Source organism: Mytilus edulis, chromosome 1 (assembly GCF_963676685.1).
Source record: "Mytilus edulis chromosome 1, xbMytEdul2.2, whole genome shotgun sequence".
Taxonomy (NCBI): Eukaryota; Metazoa; Mollusca; class Bivalvia; order Mytilida; family Mytilidae; genus Mytilus; species Mytilus edulis.
Window position 1 is genome coordinate 3,303,792 of NC_092344.1, and position 17,797 is coordinate 3,321,588.

General features: G+C 30.2%; 1 protein-coding gene across 1 annotated transcript in view; it reads left to right on the forward strand.

Annotated features, from left to right (window-relative positions):
• Window positions 1-17,797, forward strand: part of LOC139521854 (inositol-pentakisphosphate 2-kinase-like) — a 38,882-nt gene that overhangs the window by 7,822 nt on the left and 13,263 nt on the right. The window contains exons 6-7 of the mRNA XM_071315517.1: window positions 492-587; window positions 14,003-14,061. Of these exons, the coding sequence (XP_071171618.1) occupies window positions 492-587; window positions 14,003-14,061 (155 nt within the window). The remainder of the gene's footprint in view (window positions 1-491; window positions 588-14,002; window positions 14,062-17,797) is intronic.

Here is a 17,797-nt window from a genome sequence, read left to right on the forward strand (position 1 = left end):
AAAATAACACATTTTTAAAAAACCGCAAACATTTTTTGAGGTTCATATAATGCTTTGATGTCATCTGCATCGGCGTTGTCATCGTCAGAAGACACAATTGGTTTCCGGACAGTGACTTTAGTTTAAGTGAATGGGTCTTTATGAATTTTACAGTAAGGTTCAGTACCACAAAAGGAAGATTGTGGTTAATTTAGGGGGTTAAGGTACCAACAGTGTTCAAATTAGGAGCAAAAATAAGCATTTTTGTAGTCACAGTAAACCTATTCAAGAAATCTATCCTAGTGCTTTCCCTGTCTGTAAAGAACAACTTGTTTATGTGTGACAATGATCTTTAGCATTAGTATTGATGTTAAAACAGATATGTTAGGCATAAAAAACATAATTTGATAAATCAAATATAACTTGAATATGAGGAATGTGCTCAACTATGACTTTAAACAGAAAATACTTGTAAACTATAATTGTAAATTATTTATATTCTGATATTTCAGCCAAAGAAAGGGTTCATGCCAGAGACGGGCAGCCTTCCTGAAGAAAGTGCAATAAAATACAGTGTATGTAAATTCTGTATACATCAAAGACTGAAGGTAAGTTTTTAAATCATGGGGGATTACTGCATGCATGCAGTGCAAGCAAAGATTTCCTTACAACCAAATTTTTATATAAAGATATTGGTATAAACAATTACAAATATGGACCAATTCCAGTACACCTTCTAGGGTGTGCTCAGCTATAGTGACTCAAGATCATGTTTTGACAATTTTAAAAACAATTAACCCAAGAGATAGCACAACAAGGACAAACATGTGAGTCCTGTATGTTTAAAATGTTATAATCAAAAGATTAGTAATAGTCTGTGGATTTTCTGTAAAAATCTTGCCTTGAATTTTCACCACATTTTCCATTAAATGCAAAGAAGCAATAAATATACTGTATGTGAACACAGTTTCTCTTTGGTATATATGTGTACAATATGGCATATCTCTTTTATTCTGTAATTTTTCTGTTAATGGTATTTTTGCCCCTTGAAGGCTTCATAATACACTGGCCTATAGAAGGGCCATCAACCTTCAAAATGGTCTTCTAACATTTCTAAAATAAGAAGAAAAAAAAAGAACATTAGTTAACAGCAAGAACATATGGTCCTTCTTAAACTTTTCTCTTGTAATTCCAGTAGTCTGTAGCAGTCTGCTAGAAATACATTTCAAGTCCTGCATTTATGTTTGTATGATTGTGTGCTTTGCATAAATAAACCAGTATGTTCCCTTCACACAAGAGATAAAACTATCTGTATAAGACATGTATATAAATCATGTAGAAGTACAGGTCTTTGGATGTTTCATGTTAACCACATACAAAGGTTGTTGTATAAATCATGTAGAAGTACAGGTCTTTGGATGTTTCATGTTAACCACATACAAAGGTTGTTCTATAGATAGAACATCAATTAAGTATTGTTGAGAGAACAAGGAAAAAATTATGAAACATCAAATTTCTAATCAATATATTCAGAAAGAAGTAAAACAAAATAATGTAAGAAGTGTTGATGTGATTAGTTATGGTTTGAATTTATTGTTTTTCTTTCCACAAATAACATTGTTGTTTTAAAAGATGCTGTGTCATCATTTAAAACAGTTTAACATATAGTCAATGATTTATATGCGTTAAACATATATTTAAGGAATGACTGTCATATTTTTTCTGTCTATGATATTTCCTATAAGTATCTGTAAATGCATATTAGATATATACCAGCAATCGGTGATTCTTTCCTGAAAAAATGTGATTTTGGATACTTGACCAGAATATGACTTTTTCTTCTAATACAATTGAAATGTTTGGTGTTTTTATTATAATTTTTGATAATAGAACAGTATATGATTGTTTCTTCTAATACAATTGAAATGTTTGGTGTTTTTATTATAATTTTTGATAATAGAACAGTATATGATTGTTTCTTCTAATACAATTAAAATGTTTGGTGATTTTATTATAATTTTTGATAATAGAACAGTATATGATTGTTTCTTCTAATACAATTAAAATGTTTGGTGTTTTTATTATAATTTTTGATAATAGAACAGTATATGATTGTTTCTTCTAATACAATTGAAAATTTCTGAATGTTTTATTTTATAATTAATACAATTTCCTGCTTTCATTGTTAATAACTGTAAATTAGTGTCAAATAAGTTATAAAATATCTTCTCATTAATTACTAGAATTAATTTGTCACAGGGTCATTGATCTTCCAAGCATAAAAACTTCCTCAGGGATAATGTCATTTTCTCACTAAAGTTGACAAAGAAGTGACCCCTGGTCATCTGAGGTAATTTGACCTTTGACTGATAATGATCTAACACTTGGACAATATTACTGATAATTTGGACTAATATCAAATCCTTGATTATGTCATTTATCTATAAGATCAAAGTTTTTTTTCTGACTCAAAAGAAGTTAATGTCTGTATTCATAATACATCAATTAAATCTAATATTATCATTTAAATTTGATAAAGGAAGTATTAAAATACTTTTATATCAATAAAACTTAAACATTTATTATAGAATATTATGTTGTGGCTTTGGATTCCACCTTCAGAATGGAATTTCCTAAATATTTTAGAAATTGTGAAATGAGATGCACCCATGTGATTTCATAACTCATTGAATTTGTTGAACTGATACATATTTGATAGTTTATTTTTCTATACAAATGGTATTATCATGATTATCAAGAGTTTTCAATGGTGTGTCTTTATAAAGAAATAAACCCAAAAAATAGAAACCTGTAATGAAAACATTTTATTAAAAAGTAGATCGCAAGGTGTATACAAATATGGTCATCCCTTATTCTTCTTCTGATCAGCAGTTAAACTCTTATCAAAGCTAGGCATCTGTTTGGTTATCTAGATGTATAAATTTGCAGGCAAGTCCTGTCAAATTGGAGAAGTTAAATTCAATGCACTGTCTATAGAGAGTGCCACCCTTTAGCTATCTATTTACCATGCAAAGAATCAATCATTCAAAATAAAAAGTACACTAAAAGGAACTTTCAGTGGCCCCTCCTACACCCGTAGAATTTTGATGTGTTTTGATTCATCACATTTTTTTAAAATCTGTATTTTCAAAGGGCTTACGTTGGAATTAAATTTTAAAATGTCTTCTCTTTGGAAATGTTCTTCAGGATTTTCTGATGATGTGTTTAATTCTTTGTGGGAGTGTTATCTATTTGCCTTGAGTAAATTCTTGTTATCACTGTTTCTTCACTTAGATGATTTGATATAATATCCTAATGCTTCAAAGTCTCATTAATTTTTCTGCCAATTATATGAATCAATATCGACTAATTGAATGACTCTTGGAAAATACTATGACTCAATTCTACATGTCCCTGAATTGTAATAAACCTTTTTACACATTGATGGATATTTTATTGAAATGTTATGATGCTTATTTCTTTAAAATTGAGTGAATATTAGTTGTCTGAATGGTGACAGTATATATTTCCTTTTGTAATTATTGTCATAGAACATGACATTTATCAATCAATGTGTTTTTTACAGTTTTATGATTTTCCTGATGTAATGTTGACATGTTCATTATACAAATTACGAATGGGAATTATATTTTACTCATCAGCAATCAATCATTCCTTAGTTTACTGTGAACTTTCAAGGATTGATGTACTTTCAGATTGCATAGGTGGATCCAGAGGAGGCCCTGGGGAGCCTGCCCCTCTTTTGTTGCAAAATTTTTGTTGATTATTTAATATATAGGGAATCACTGAAGCATGAATGTAGCTGCCCCCCTCTTAAGGCAGCCAATGGGCCCCCTTATAAAAAGTTCTGGATCCATTTCTGAATTGTTTCAATTTTTTTCAAATTTTTTTTCAATTTTCAATTTTCAATTTTTTTTTTCTTCAGCATTTTTAATGCAAAACGCAGTTTGATCGATTGATGTTTGCTTAATGTTCTAAAATCAGTTTGAAGCAAGCATGGCTTCTATATAAAGAGTATAAGCACTCACCAATGAACAAACACACTGACATGGAAACATTTAATATCATCATTTGTCATTAGTATCTGATGGAAGCTAATTCATTGTTGTAAAAAAGAACAATAGGCTTATGATTGTAAAGGAGCTTTATTATAAAGGTTATGTTGATGGGAGGAAGAAAATGTATTTGTTATTCTGATTGAATTTTTTTTATGGTTGTTTTCCGACTGAATAAGAGGATTTACGGCACGTTGTATTCATCGTGTAAGCAACGGTATTACATCATAGATAAATAGAAACGTTCAACCCCGCGTGTTATTCAGATCTGAGAAACCTTCAATGCCGCATGTTGCACAGATTGGAGAAATCTGATTCCAAGGATTTAATCAGAGATATAATGACAGTGAATGTGTGGGTTTAGTACTGCTGTTTATGATATATATTTAATAGTAGACATTGAAGTTTTTAGAAATCAATAACACATTTTTCGTAATGATGACAGTAATTGTTTATTAATTACAGAAGTTTATGGCATGTTGTTGTTAATATTTAACACAATAACAGAAATTCAAAATAATGGTTGGGTCTCTGGTTGGGTTGTTTAATCTGTTCCCATCAAGTAAAACAATATGATAATATTAAATACCAATTTGTCAAGTGACTGTGTCACATTTTTACAAAACATATAACTCCAGGGACACTTACAAAGTAACTGACACACTCTGATATACAATAAAGCAAGAGACACCACAAAACTTACTTGTAGTAAAACATAAAATTGCAAATGGAAATGGGGGAATGTGTCAAAGAGACAACAACCCGGCCAAAGAGCAGAAAACAGAGGAAGATCACCAATGGGTCTACAACACAGCAAGAAAAACCTGTGTCCCGACAGGGCCTTAAAACAAAAATATGTACTAATTCAGTGGAAAGGGACGTCATACTAAACTCCAAAACATTTATTAACATATTTATAATTGAACTAAAATTAAAAATCATACAAGACTAACAAAGACCAGAGGCTCCCACTTTGGGACAGATGCAAAAATGTGGTAACCAAAGCATATTTTTTAAGTTAGTACTTGTTGCATGCATGTTTTAAATTTAACATGTATGAAAATTTTTTGTCCTGAAATTAGTTAAGTGTTCATCATGGGGAAAATGTATTATTTCTGTACTTTGTCCTGATAAAGTGTATATATCTAAAAAAAAATATTGTGTTACACTAGATTGTGGATAATGCAATCTTTCGTAAGAGAACATTCTAGTTCTATATCAGCATTTTTGTAAACATATTGATTGTGTAATTCTAGGGATTTTCTCAAAGGTTAAATCAATCAACAAGAACATATGCCATATGGTCCTCTGTGTATATTGAACTTTAAATTATTATTGATTATAATAAATAGTATGTCAGATAACTTAATCATGAAGAAATCTGTAGAAAAAATGAATTTAATAGTGTCTCCATGTCTTATTTTGGTATTTCTGGCGTAATCATGTATATTTTTTTTATGCACCTGTCCTGATTTACATTTTCTGTGTACTTAGACTGTACTAAGTTGGAGCCCCTAATTTAATGGTGGTAATTAGTTGATTTCTGTCATGTTTAATTATCAGTTATTGGTTTGTCACATATTTCAGGCCATTCACAGGTTCCCTTGTTAGATTGTTTTATATTTTGTCATCCTTGGACCTTATATATTAATATAGTACAAACATGTCTGACTTTGGCCTATTTTTGAATGCCATAGGTAGCCTATAGTTGTTGAAATCTTTTGTACTTTTGTGGCTAGTTCTCTCATTGTGATTCATTACACATCTCCTTGTTTTATAGAGCTATATGTTAAAAGCCATTGTTCTCCTATTGGGATTCATTACACATCTCCTTGTTTTATAGAGCTATATGTTAAAAGCCATTATTCTCTCATTGTGATTCATTACACATCTCCTTGTTTTATAGAGCTATATGTTAAAAGCCATTGTTCTCCTATTGGGATTCATTACACATCTCCTTGTTTTATAGAGCTATATGTTGGGATTCATTACACATCTCCTTGTTTTATAGAGCTATATGTTAAAAGCCATTGTTCTCCTATAGGGATTCATTACACATCTCCTTGTTTTATAGAGCTATATATTATAAAAAGCCATTGTTCTCTCATTGTGATTCATTACACATCTCCTTGTTTTATAGAGCTATATGTTAAAAGCCATTGTTCTCCTATTGGGATTCATTACACATCTCCTTGTTTTATAGAGCTATATGTTGGGATTCATTACACATCTCCTTGTTTTATAGAGCTATATGTTAAAAGCCATTGTTCTCCTATTGGGACTCATTACACATCTCCTTGTTTTATAGAGCTATATGTTGGGATTCATTACACATCTCCTTGTTTTATAGAGCTATATGTTAAAAGCCATTGTTCTCCTATAGGGATTCATTACACATCTCCTTGTTTTATAGAGCTATATGTTAAAAGCCATTGTTCTCCTATAGGGATTCATTACACATCTCCTTGTTTTATAGAGCTATATGTTAAAAGCCATTGTGTACTCATTGGGATTCATTACACATCTCCTTGTTTTATAGAGCTATATGTTGGGATTCATCACACATCTCCTTGTTTTATAGAGCTATATGTTGGGATTCATTACACATGTCCTTGTTTTATAGAGCTATATGTTGGGATTCATTACACATCTCCTTGTTTTATAGAGCTTTATGTTAAAAGCCATTGTTCTCCTATTGGGAATCATTACACATCTCCTTGTTTTATAGAGCTATATGTTAAAAGCCATTGTTCTCCTATTGGGATTCATTACACATCTCCTTGTTTTATAGAGCTTTATGTTGGGATTCATTACACATCTCCTTGTTTTATAGAGCTATATGTTGGGATTCATTACACATCTCCTTGTTTTATAAAGCTATATGTTAAAAGCCATTGTGTACTCATGAAGATGAACAAGTTCAATCAACTATAAAAATAAATTTCATATAAATCATATTGAGTATAATTTTTGTATAAAAGCTACAATTAACACAGAGTAGTTTACATTAGATGTAGTAGGTATTTCATGTATTAACACAGAGTAGTTTACATTAGATGTAGTGGTTATTTCATGTATTAACACAGAGTAGTTTACATTAGATGTAGTAGGTATTTCATGTATTAACACAGAGTAGTTTACATTAGATGTACTATAAAAGCTACAATTAACACAGAGTAGTTTACATTAGATGTAGTAGGTATTTCATGTATTAACACAGAGTAGTTTACATTAGATGTTTTCTATAAAAGCTACAATTAACACAGAGTAGTTTACATTAGATGTAGTAGGTATTTCATGTATTAACACAGAGTAGTTTACATTAGATGTAGTAGGTATTTCATGTATTAACACAGAGTAGTTTACATTAGATGTTTTCTATAAAAGCTACAATTAACACAGAGTAGTTTACATTAGATGTAGTAGGTATTTCATGTATTAACACAGAGTAGTTTACATTAGATGTAGTAGGTATTTCATGTATTAACACAGAGTAGTTTACATTAGATGTAGTAGGTATTTCATGTATTAACACAGAGTAGTTTACATTAGATGTTTTCTATAAAAGCTACAATTAACACAGAGTAGTTTACATTAGATGTAGTAGGTATTTCATGTATTAACACAGAGTAGTTTACATTAGATGTAGTAGGTATGTAGACATTTATATCATAGAGAGAACAAAAATTACAAAAATCATTTAAAAATCAAAGGAGAATTACACAACTGATTACTTAGAATTCATTATAATTTTAAAGGGAAACCAATTTTGTGGACAGAGGGGAAATGTATTATAACTGTAACTTGATTTTTTGGTCTTGACAAGATTCATTTATTAGGTCGATTGAAATCTGGTATTTTAATAATGAATCCACTGTATAAGAGTTATTTTCAGTTTTGAGAAGTTCCCTTATTTTTTTCTATTCACAACAAGGCTACAAATATTGAATAAACATTAAAGTATAATCCAGATTTAAAGTTACTCATACATGTACAAGATTGTATTGCCTTTAATTGTGAAATGTTCCACCACAGAACATTCTGTTAGGTATTGTAAGTTGTGATGAAATGCACAACACCTGTGGTTTCTACCTGATTAAATCAATTTAATTATGTGTATTCACCTGTAATCAAAGTTTGGCATGCAAACAAAACAGTTATCTATGCCATTTGTTAATTAGACTGAACTTAGAAACTTTTATCTCATTACTGGTTAATTTGGTAGAGAATTTATTGTTAGTTATTCATTGCAGAGTTGATATCTGTACTAGGCGCAATATGTGTTAAATATTGTAGTCTGAGACGGAAAGACTGCTTTTAAAAACAAATAAAAATGTTATTAATATTTTGCTGAAGTAAAACAAAAACATTAAAAGAACTAATATATATTGTTTGAGAACTGTATCATTATATATATTGACCAAATGAATGATAACCAATGATAACCTTCTCACGTCATATGTTATAGTATTGAGTAAATAATCATTAGATTACATGATTTTAATCACATTGGTATATTGTTGTCCGAGTTGATTCCTTTACTAGGTTCAACTTAATTTATTGGAGTCTGGACTGAAGGACTACAATTGTTGTTGCTAAAATAAAGGTTTACAGTATTTCATATTATACTGACTTAAAGACTATAACTACCATTTATAGTCTATAGTGACTTAGTGAGTCTATAGTGACTTAGTGAGTCTATAGTGACTTACTGAGTCTATAGTGACTTAGTGAGTCACATCAAAACTACCAGAAATAATTTGTTTTACTGTGACTTATACACAATAGGCTTCAAATTCATCTTTTATAAAAGGTACAAATTTGCCCCAAAAAAGTCAAATTTGTAGTTTGGATTTATCTTTCAAGCGGATTTTTAGGCCATTTTTCCAAGTTGCTTACAGAGATATCAATGGATGATCTGTTTGGTCCAACCTTCTTTCACAGTCACTCTTGACACTGTACTATAAGGTCAAAGGTTGATGTTCACAGTCACTCTTGACACTGCACTATAAGGTCAAAGGTTGATGTTCACAGTCACTCTTGACACTGCACTATAAGGTCAAAGGTTGATGTTCACAGTCACTCTTGACACTGCAGTATAAGGTCAAAGGTTGATGTTTATAACTGTATTGTTCTGTTCCAAACATACTGAATATTAGGCCGTTAGTTTTCTCCTTGAATTGTTTTTCATTGTCATTTCGGGGCCTTTTATAGCTGACTATGCGGTATAGGCTTTGCTCATTGTTGAAGGCCATACTGTGACCTATTAATTTCTGTGTCATATGGTCTCCTGTGGAAAGTTATCTCGTTGGTAATCATACCACATCTTCTATTTTATATGAATTGCTGTCTCTTGACTAAAGTCATGTACAAAACATTTTGATTCATTGACAGCTAATTAATGTGTAATATATATAGAGTTGTTTCGTATCAGTTGAAATGATGAGTGTAATATGTAATACCTCACGTTTTTTTAAATGTTACAGACTATGAGGACTTGCTGAGAAGGGAAATGTATTTAGCACCTACATGTTGCTAATTTACTTTTGATTCATTGACAGCTAATAAGTGTGTAATATATATCTAGAGTTGTTTGGTATGATTTGAAATGATGAGTGTAATATGTAATACCTCACGTTTGTTTAAATGTTACTGACAATGAGGAGGTAAATGTATTTAGCACCTACATGTAGCTAATTTACTTTACTTTAATAACAAATCTGTAAAAGATGTAGGAAGGTGCTGATACTGCTCTTGTTTTGTGAGAAATATTTCATTAGACATCAGAACTTGTGTGGGTTGTCACAGGGGGACGTATGTGTGGTTCATATGTCTCAGGGGTTTGCTCAGGGGTTTTCAAAAATATTGTATTATAAACTTGCATATTTTGCCATTCATTAGAACCTGTGTGGTTGATTTGTTTCATGGATTTACTTAAATGTATCATATTTCTACCCATGAGTCCAAGAACATTTATTTCTAACCCCTTATCTAAATATTATTGTTAAAATAAGTGGCCTGTTATAGAAAGTGTAGGATTAGACCTACAAATCCCTGGCATGTTTCCAAGGCCTAACCACTATATAGGTCAGATACTAACGGCCTATAGTTTACTTTTACTGTCTGATAGTGTTATATGTTTCCATAAGGTGTGACATGACAAATGTATACACATCATGCCTAAAGCACCGGATATTTAATTTGGCAAACTTCATGTTTAGAATCATGTTTCTCTTATACAAGGCATAATAGTAACTGATTGGAAAAGGACATGTCATATATGTTTAGCTTAGAGGAAAGTGTAATGACTTGAATTAATACTTTTACACTTTTCTGTACTATGTCTTATGTATTATTTAGTGATGATTTGTCTCTAAGAATTTAATTCCTGTTTTCCTGAGTAAATTCTGTCATATCAGAAACCATATTGAGCTATCAGAAACAGATGCCATAACTATAGCATACACATATTAGTAACAGAATTCATTAAAAAGTCATGCATATTAAATATACAACAAAAAAAACATACACTGAAGTCTTCTGTTTCATTTTCAAATAGGATGTACTTTGAGTAAATTTAAAACTGATTTCTATTTGAGTTTTGCTGACAAGTACTTTATACTTGGTCTCTTGAGGAGAGTTGTCTCATTGGCAGAAATACCATAACTTTTTATGTTTATATAAAATGTTATAAGTAGAAAATTCCACACTGTCTCCTTTATTTTCATTTTATGGAAAGGTACCTGTTTTAGTAAGATACTAGAGCAAATTGGGAGATTAAAGACATTGTTCATTTTAGTTTAAAGCACAGACATAAATTCTAATATTTAAAAAAATAATCATAGAAAATTGTTCAGTATATTTCACTGTTAACTTTGATTGAAACATATATGCTCTTCATTTTGGTCAATGTTTACAAGCCTTCTTGTAGACAATTCAAAACTACACATTTTTATATAGCAAATTTTTGGTAGCGTTAATAAACAAAATAATAACAAATAGTTTTATTTTATCTCGTTTCTTTCTTTGTATGAACATAAAGTTACACCACATAACATTCACATGAAGTTTACACAATTACTTTTATTATTCACACTCAAGATAATCATAGATTTAGTTCACAAAAGGAATTCCATTTTAATATAAACATAAGTGGACGTGTCTAGGCGGCTAGTCCTTTGTCAGGTTCTGATAGCCATCTGCTGGTTTTATCTCCAGTTCTCAATCTGTCTTTGTCCAGGGTTTACAGTTATCTTTGGTCACTCAGGTAGAAATTGACAACCCGGCCTAACGGGTATGATTTACCTGTCATGATACCATGTGACCATTGTCCTGTCACCTGTCTCTCGTTTGTCTTTTGTTGACAAAACAGTTAGTTTGACTCAAGCTCAAGTCTTTATTGAAATAATTGGTCTAAAGATTAGGGCTTTGCTTCAGTGAGAAATGTAATGTTATAACATTTGACACAGATTATTAAAAAAAGAATAAAGCAAAATATAAGTATGATTTGTTTTTAATTCCAAGGCCTCGAATTGTATGTTATCCTGTATATTATAGATTTGCTTATTTTCCTTGTTTAATATTTAAAAATATACACTGTGGTTAAGATTCTGATTACTGGAAAAAAATATTGCAAATTACAATGTATAGTTTTGTCACTTCAACCTGAGACTCAGCTTCAACTTTATTTTTTATAGACACTTTGTTATAGAAACAAAGTTTAATTGTAAGAGCCTACATGAATAATATTTGTCAGATTTATCTTTAATACAGAATCACAAAAATCTTAAATCAAAAGTGCATTAAATAAAATCTGGCAAACAAAATAAAGAATGAATTGTAAGTTGGCGATTAAGTAAGAGTGATTATGACATACATTAATCATAATAGATAAGGAAGACATATAGATAACAGTTATATTGGTTAATCTAAAGGACAATTATATCCGATTTATTGTCTTAATCAATCATATATTACATCCTGGATCAAGATTTTCCCTGGTTTTTTTTTATTGCGTGAACCCCTCAGTTTTGTTTAATGTAGAAAGAGATTGGACCAATTTCCCTTGAAATTTCGTTCCTAGAATCAAAACATACTACAGTTATAATATATAGAAGATACCAAATCCCACTAGAATTATTAGAGACTATATCCATTACAACAGTCCATAAAACATAAATGTTATTCACCATTAAAGACAATTTTATACAAAATTGAAAATTTAACATGTATAAGACAAAGTAACATTTTTGCATTGAAGAATGTCTATAACAAAAATCAGCTGATTTGTATTTTAATGGAAAATATTTCTGTACATTCAACATAACCTTGGATTTGCAGTTATTACATTTTATTGATTTCCAAAATCTGTCAAAATTGCAGTTTTTAGTTTTCTTGAGGCATTTATTATAATCGATCATTTGTTAAGAAGTATAGTTCATAATACTGTTAGAGCCTCTCAGTACCAGTACATACATGGAGGAGTGTGATACTCAGAATTCAAATATTTTAAAAGGGGAAAAACTTTTTGAAAATGGCCTTTATTCTGTGAGATATATGTAGGGGAAATGACCAAATATCTTTGCTAATGGTACCCAGCCTAGAGTAACAGAACAAATCTGTTATTAGGTCTCTTCGTGTTTGTTGTCATAAAAAGAAGATTAAAGTTTGGCTTTGATTAAAGTTTGGCTTTAATTTACAAAATAATTGAAAAAAGCTCTTTTGATCTATAATTGTATAAAATTTCTCCTTTTTATCGTTAATTATTGGACTGTCAATCCTTTATTCGAACCAGCATAATGCCATGCGTACGGTGTCTCATTTGGCAGATGTTTGGACAAATTCTGCGCTGACTTCCACATTCATTTATTTTCCCACAAAGAATAATATTTCAAATTGCACACACTTCTTGTGAAAAGACCCAGTATTGGAGGGAAAGTATGGATAATGATTTTCATTCAGAGTAAATCAATGCAGCCTGATTTTATATTTTCTTTGTTGACATTCTCAACACATGTTACCACTGTCACATGTCCGTATCAAAATATGAAAGATTGCTGACAGATAAAAACATGAATATCATATTTCATATGCTAATGTTATAAATTATGTACAGTTTTAATACTGGGTTATTGTGTTACCATAGGGTAGCTTATTTATAAGGTCAAACGTGCAACTCAATGATTACATAGAAATTAAGTTCATTGAAAATTTTCAATGAGCTATCGGTTACAAGTTGTCTCCGAGAGGCTTCTTGAAATGAGGTCCAAAATTCAATATAATTAGATATCAAAGTCACTGTTGTTGAAAGCTAAGTGGAATTCTACATTTTCCCCCCTAACCCCCTTTCCATTTTCAAGCCAAACAAATTTTGAAAGCATCAAGAAACTTCAGACTACCAAACGATAACATTGACGTATTTAGATAGTAGAAATATTACTGTTGCCATTGTTTAATCTTATTTTGCTTGTTAGATATTTGAAAGCAAATCTTGCACTCCTTGGCCTCCACAACAAAAATATTATCCTCAGCTATAAATTATCTCAAGTTTCTGTTTACAATACATTTACACTAAAAATTTGAATTTGAAGGGTGCAATATATAAGGGGCAAAACACTTATTTGATTTAGATAACATAGAAAATTTGTTAATAAGTATTTATATTCTTAGTATTCTAAGTTCTTTATTTGATATATACAATATATATCTAGATAGTAGTAACATGTAGATTATAAATAGGAACCTGTTTTATCTGTCACAATAGAAGAACCACACAAATATTATTGCCATTTAGACATGAAAATTTCATCAAAATGTCTTGTGGTAAAAATGCAATGCATTATTGTTCTTTATGGTTTATAAAACTTGCATGGTTTCTCTAATGAAAATGTCACATCTTTATGGCTGACAGGTGTTTTTATCTCTATAATTATTATTTTCTATTGCAGGCAAAAGAGGGAAGATGGATAAAGACCAGCCATTACTGTCCGATTGATCTGTATTCTGGGTGAGTGGAGTCCAGTGGACAGCAGACTTTGGCCAATGGCTAGGGCAATAAAATGTCATTATTGTCTTGTGATAATGATCAGTGTACATAATAGGATCACATTAGATCAGGACTCTAGGGCATTATATTGACATCACACTCCAAAACTTCTATTTCCTCAAGTAATCAAAAATCTTAACATTACACTTTTATGAAGCAGAATAAAAAGGTTCTGTTTCAAATTATGATGTATGTTATTTTTAATATCAAGCAAAATTTGTTGCAGATGTGTGCATCAAGATGCATTTTTGCATTTAACTAAAAAACTAGTTGACTCTGTGCAGACAGTGGGTAGTAAATAAAGACCTAGATTCAATGCATTCACCAGTTCAGATTTCTTTGTGTGTGTTTTTAATCCTAAAGGTTGCAAACACATTAATCATAGATTTTCATAAGAGCCAATATTTCTTATGTTCCTTTGTCAAAGTGCAGATCTGGTCATATCTAGTAAGTCCATCAGAATGTAATATAAAACCTGTTCTCCCAGTCCAATGTTTGTATACAAAAGTACTGTTAGAATACCTTTGTAAATGAGGCACAATACAGGGAAACATCAAGGACAATGATAATTGTAAATGGAAAACATCACAAAATAACATGAACCATTAAATATTAAAAGCTGATATTGATTAAACTTTGAATATTATTCTTAGGTTCAATCTAAATTTATTCTGTGACAACAGTTAATAGTGCATTTGTCAGTGTTTTTACAAATGGATTGACAGTTTAATCTCTGAATAAAGATAGGATAAACATTTGATATTTTGTACTTTCACTCTTAGCAGAGTACACCAGTCTTATTATCTGCTTATCATGCATGTATATTTTCTGCTAAATAATGAAAATTTTAATAAAGCTTTATTCATGAACCATCCCATCTATTTTATCCTAAACATATAGTACATTGTATGTATATTTAAGCTTAGTATAGAAGATTTATTAAGAGACCACTCAAACCAGGCTTTTTGAAATAGGACAAATCAGGGGACAAAGTCAGTAGCACACAGAAAGGCAAAAGAAGCAGTTTTATTATATTTTGGAAAAAATGAAACATCTCCCTACCAAAATTGCAGCTAGGTTTCATTACTAATAGAGATAAAAAAAAAAAAAAAAAATAATCTCTATATTTTTTTAATTTATTGTGATTTCTGCTATATGATAACAAAAATCAAAAGGTGCCATTTATAATGCCAATTTAAAATAGTATATGAAATAAACAAAAATTAAAGAAATACAGAAGTATTTTTCCCCTTTGGTAACCTCTCTTTGTTCAGTTGATTTAAATGACCTTGAACTGTTTGAGTCAGCTGTTTGTAAATCTGGGAAAATGATACTTTAAATATAGTAACAAAACAAGAGAGTTGTTGGGGATTTTTCTGTATTTTTGGTATTCTTTGTTGCTGAAATTTTAATTAAATATGTTTTTGCTCATTGATATTGTCATTTTTTTTTTTATTAAATCTGATTAGTTTAATAAAAAAAACTGTTTTCAAAAATAGGTATATATACATTTGATTTCTTACAGTAATAAATGTAAGAAAAAATCTATTTCAACCTCTAAATAATAAAGGCAGTCAGAATATTACATCAATGTACATGGTGCGCAGTTTATAGTTATTTTTGGTTTTCATTTGGTTGTGGCATTTCTTTAGCAAACACATTTTCTTGGTAACTAACATTTCATATACCTTTTAGGATCAAAACAGAAAAAGTACGGTTTAATTTCATTAACTCGATGTAATCTTAATTTTAAGGCAGATTATTTAGTTGTTGTGACTGTTAAAGGCTTTGATTACTTATAATTCTATAATTTTGTTTATTTGTTGCCAGCTTATTCACAAAAAGATTACAAGAAAAAAAGTTAAATGAAAAAAAAGGAATTAAATAAATAATATTATAACGCCTATTGGGATCCTATTCAGATATATTGATATTTTGTTAAACATGGAGAGATTATGAAATTGATATTTCCTTTGAAGGTGCGAAAAGTGAGAAAATTCATTTACACCTTATAAAGAGACGTGTGTATAAATGTGCTTTCTAAACAGATTTTATCGATACCTGCGTCATTGTTCTGAAATAACAGCTTGAATGTTATAAAAAATAATCAAATCAGTATAATGATCTTTACATACATACTTACTTGGGGTTATTTCTGATCTTTACAAACTTACTGAAGGTTGTGTCTGATTGCTTACTGATCTTGACATCACAGTTTGGAAGTTAATGATATCAATGACAGTTTGAAAGTAACAAAATAAGAATGATATTAAATAACAAAATTTAAAATAGCAGAATGTTCCCCTTGATTTAAAGGTCATAAAATTGTTTTGCAGAATGATAGAAGTTTTATATGTATATGTTATATGGTATATGTTGATTTTTCAAAGTTTTAATTATATATTTTGATATTTATGATATTAAAGACGGATAAAAAATAGTTTGTAAGTAAACTATTCACAATTTTTGGCCCAGGGAGGAATGAGAGGTATTGTATTGACAAGGATCTGATGTTGAACCCTCAAGGCATTATTTTGTTTTAGTCATTGGGTTTCTGTCTCGTTCATGTCTAACCCACATCTCCTTTTATTTTATATTAAGAGCTTTCTTTGTTTTATCAATCATTGTGAAATTACACGGCAGCTTTATATGCTGATCCTTGCAGAGGTTGGAATACATTTCCAAGTCTGTAATCTGTAACAATTTTTGTTTGATCCTTGTAGATTTTGAAATAAATCGTGAAGTCTGCAATCTGTGACAAACTTTAATCTTGACTTTAAGCCAGACAGCCATTCCTTACAATAGAATATACAATAAAGTATGATTATGTGTAGGTTCTAAAGCCACCTATATACCTGTGGTTATTGTTAGTAAGAAATAGACTGAAATAAACAGACATGTAATACATGACAAAGGACACGATTCATATTTATGTCAAGTGTTGATTATTAACGTGCATGTCACTTCACAAAAACTCTCCTGGAAGAAGTGTTGTTTTTGACTCAGGGCCAAGACAGTATAATGACATATTGTACAATTTTCTGAAGTACACCATGTTTAAGTTGGTCAAATTTATACAGAAGAACTATGTATAAATTAAACTGTGTTTAGATCTGATGTCAATGGATTTGATGTTTAGTTACATGTCAGATTGAAAGAAAACAATTTTGGATATGAAATCAAAGCTATTTATACCTCCTGATATTTTGTCATTTTTCGGTCGAATGATTAGAGATATAATTATATGTATTAAACAAGACTTTTAACTCTATATTTCTTATTTCAATGACTTATACAAATTCAATGGAAATAGCAAATTTCTAAAATTAAATATGTTGTTCCTTTAGCAGCTTGACTATACAAAGTCTTTCAGTATTTTGACAAGCTTTCTTGGACCAAACCCACAATAAAGAAGATGATTTGAATGTAGTGGTAGTCAAAATAAGTAAGGGTGGGACTGTTTAACTATCAATAGAATTTGTAAACAGACCTTTAAACTGTTTTACCCGACCAATTTCCAATAGTATATTTGTATTACATCAGACATTTAAGTGTTTTACATGACCGATTTCCTATAGCATCATTACATTACATATTTTGCTGATCTCATAATGAATCAATTTCGGCCAATGAGTGTATTTACCCAAAATTACTGAATATTTGGAAATAGGATACATTTGTGTAAATCAGCATATTT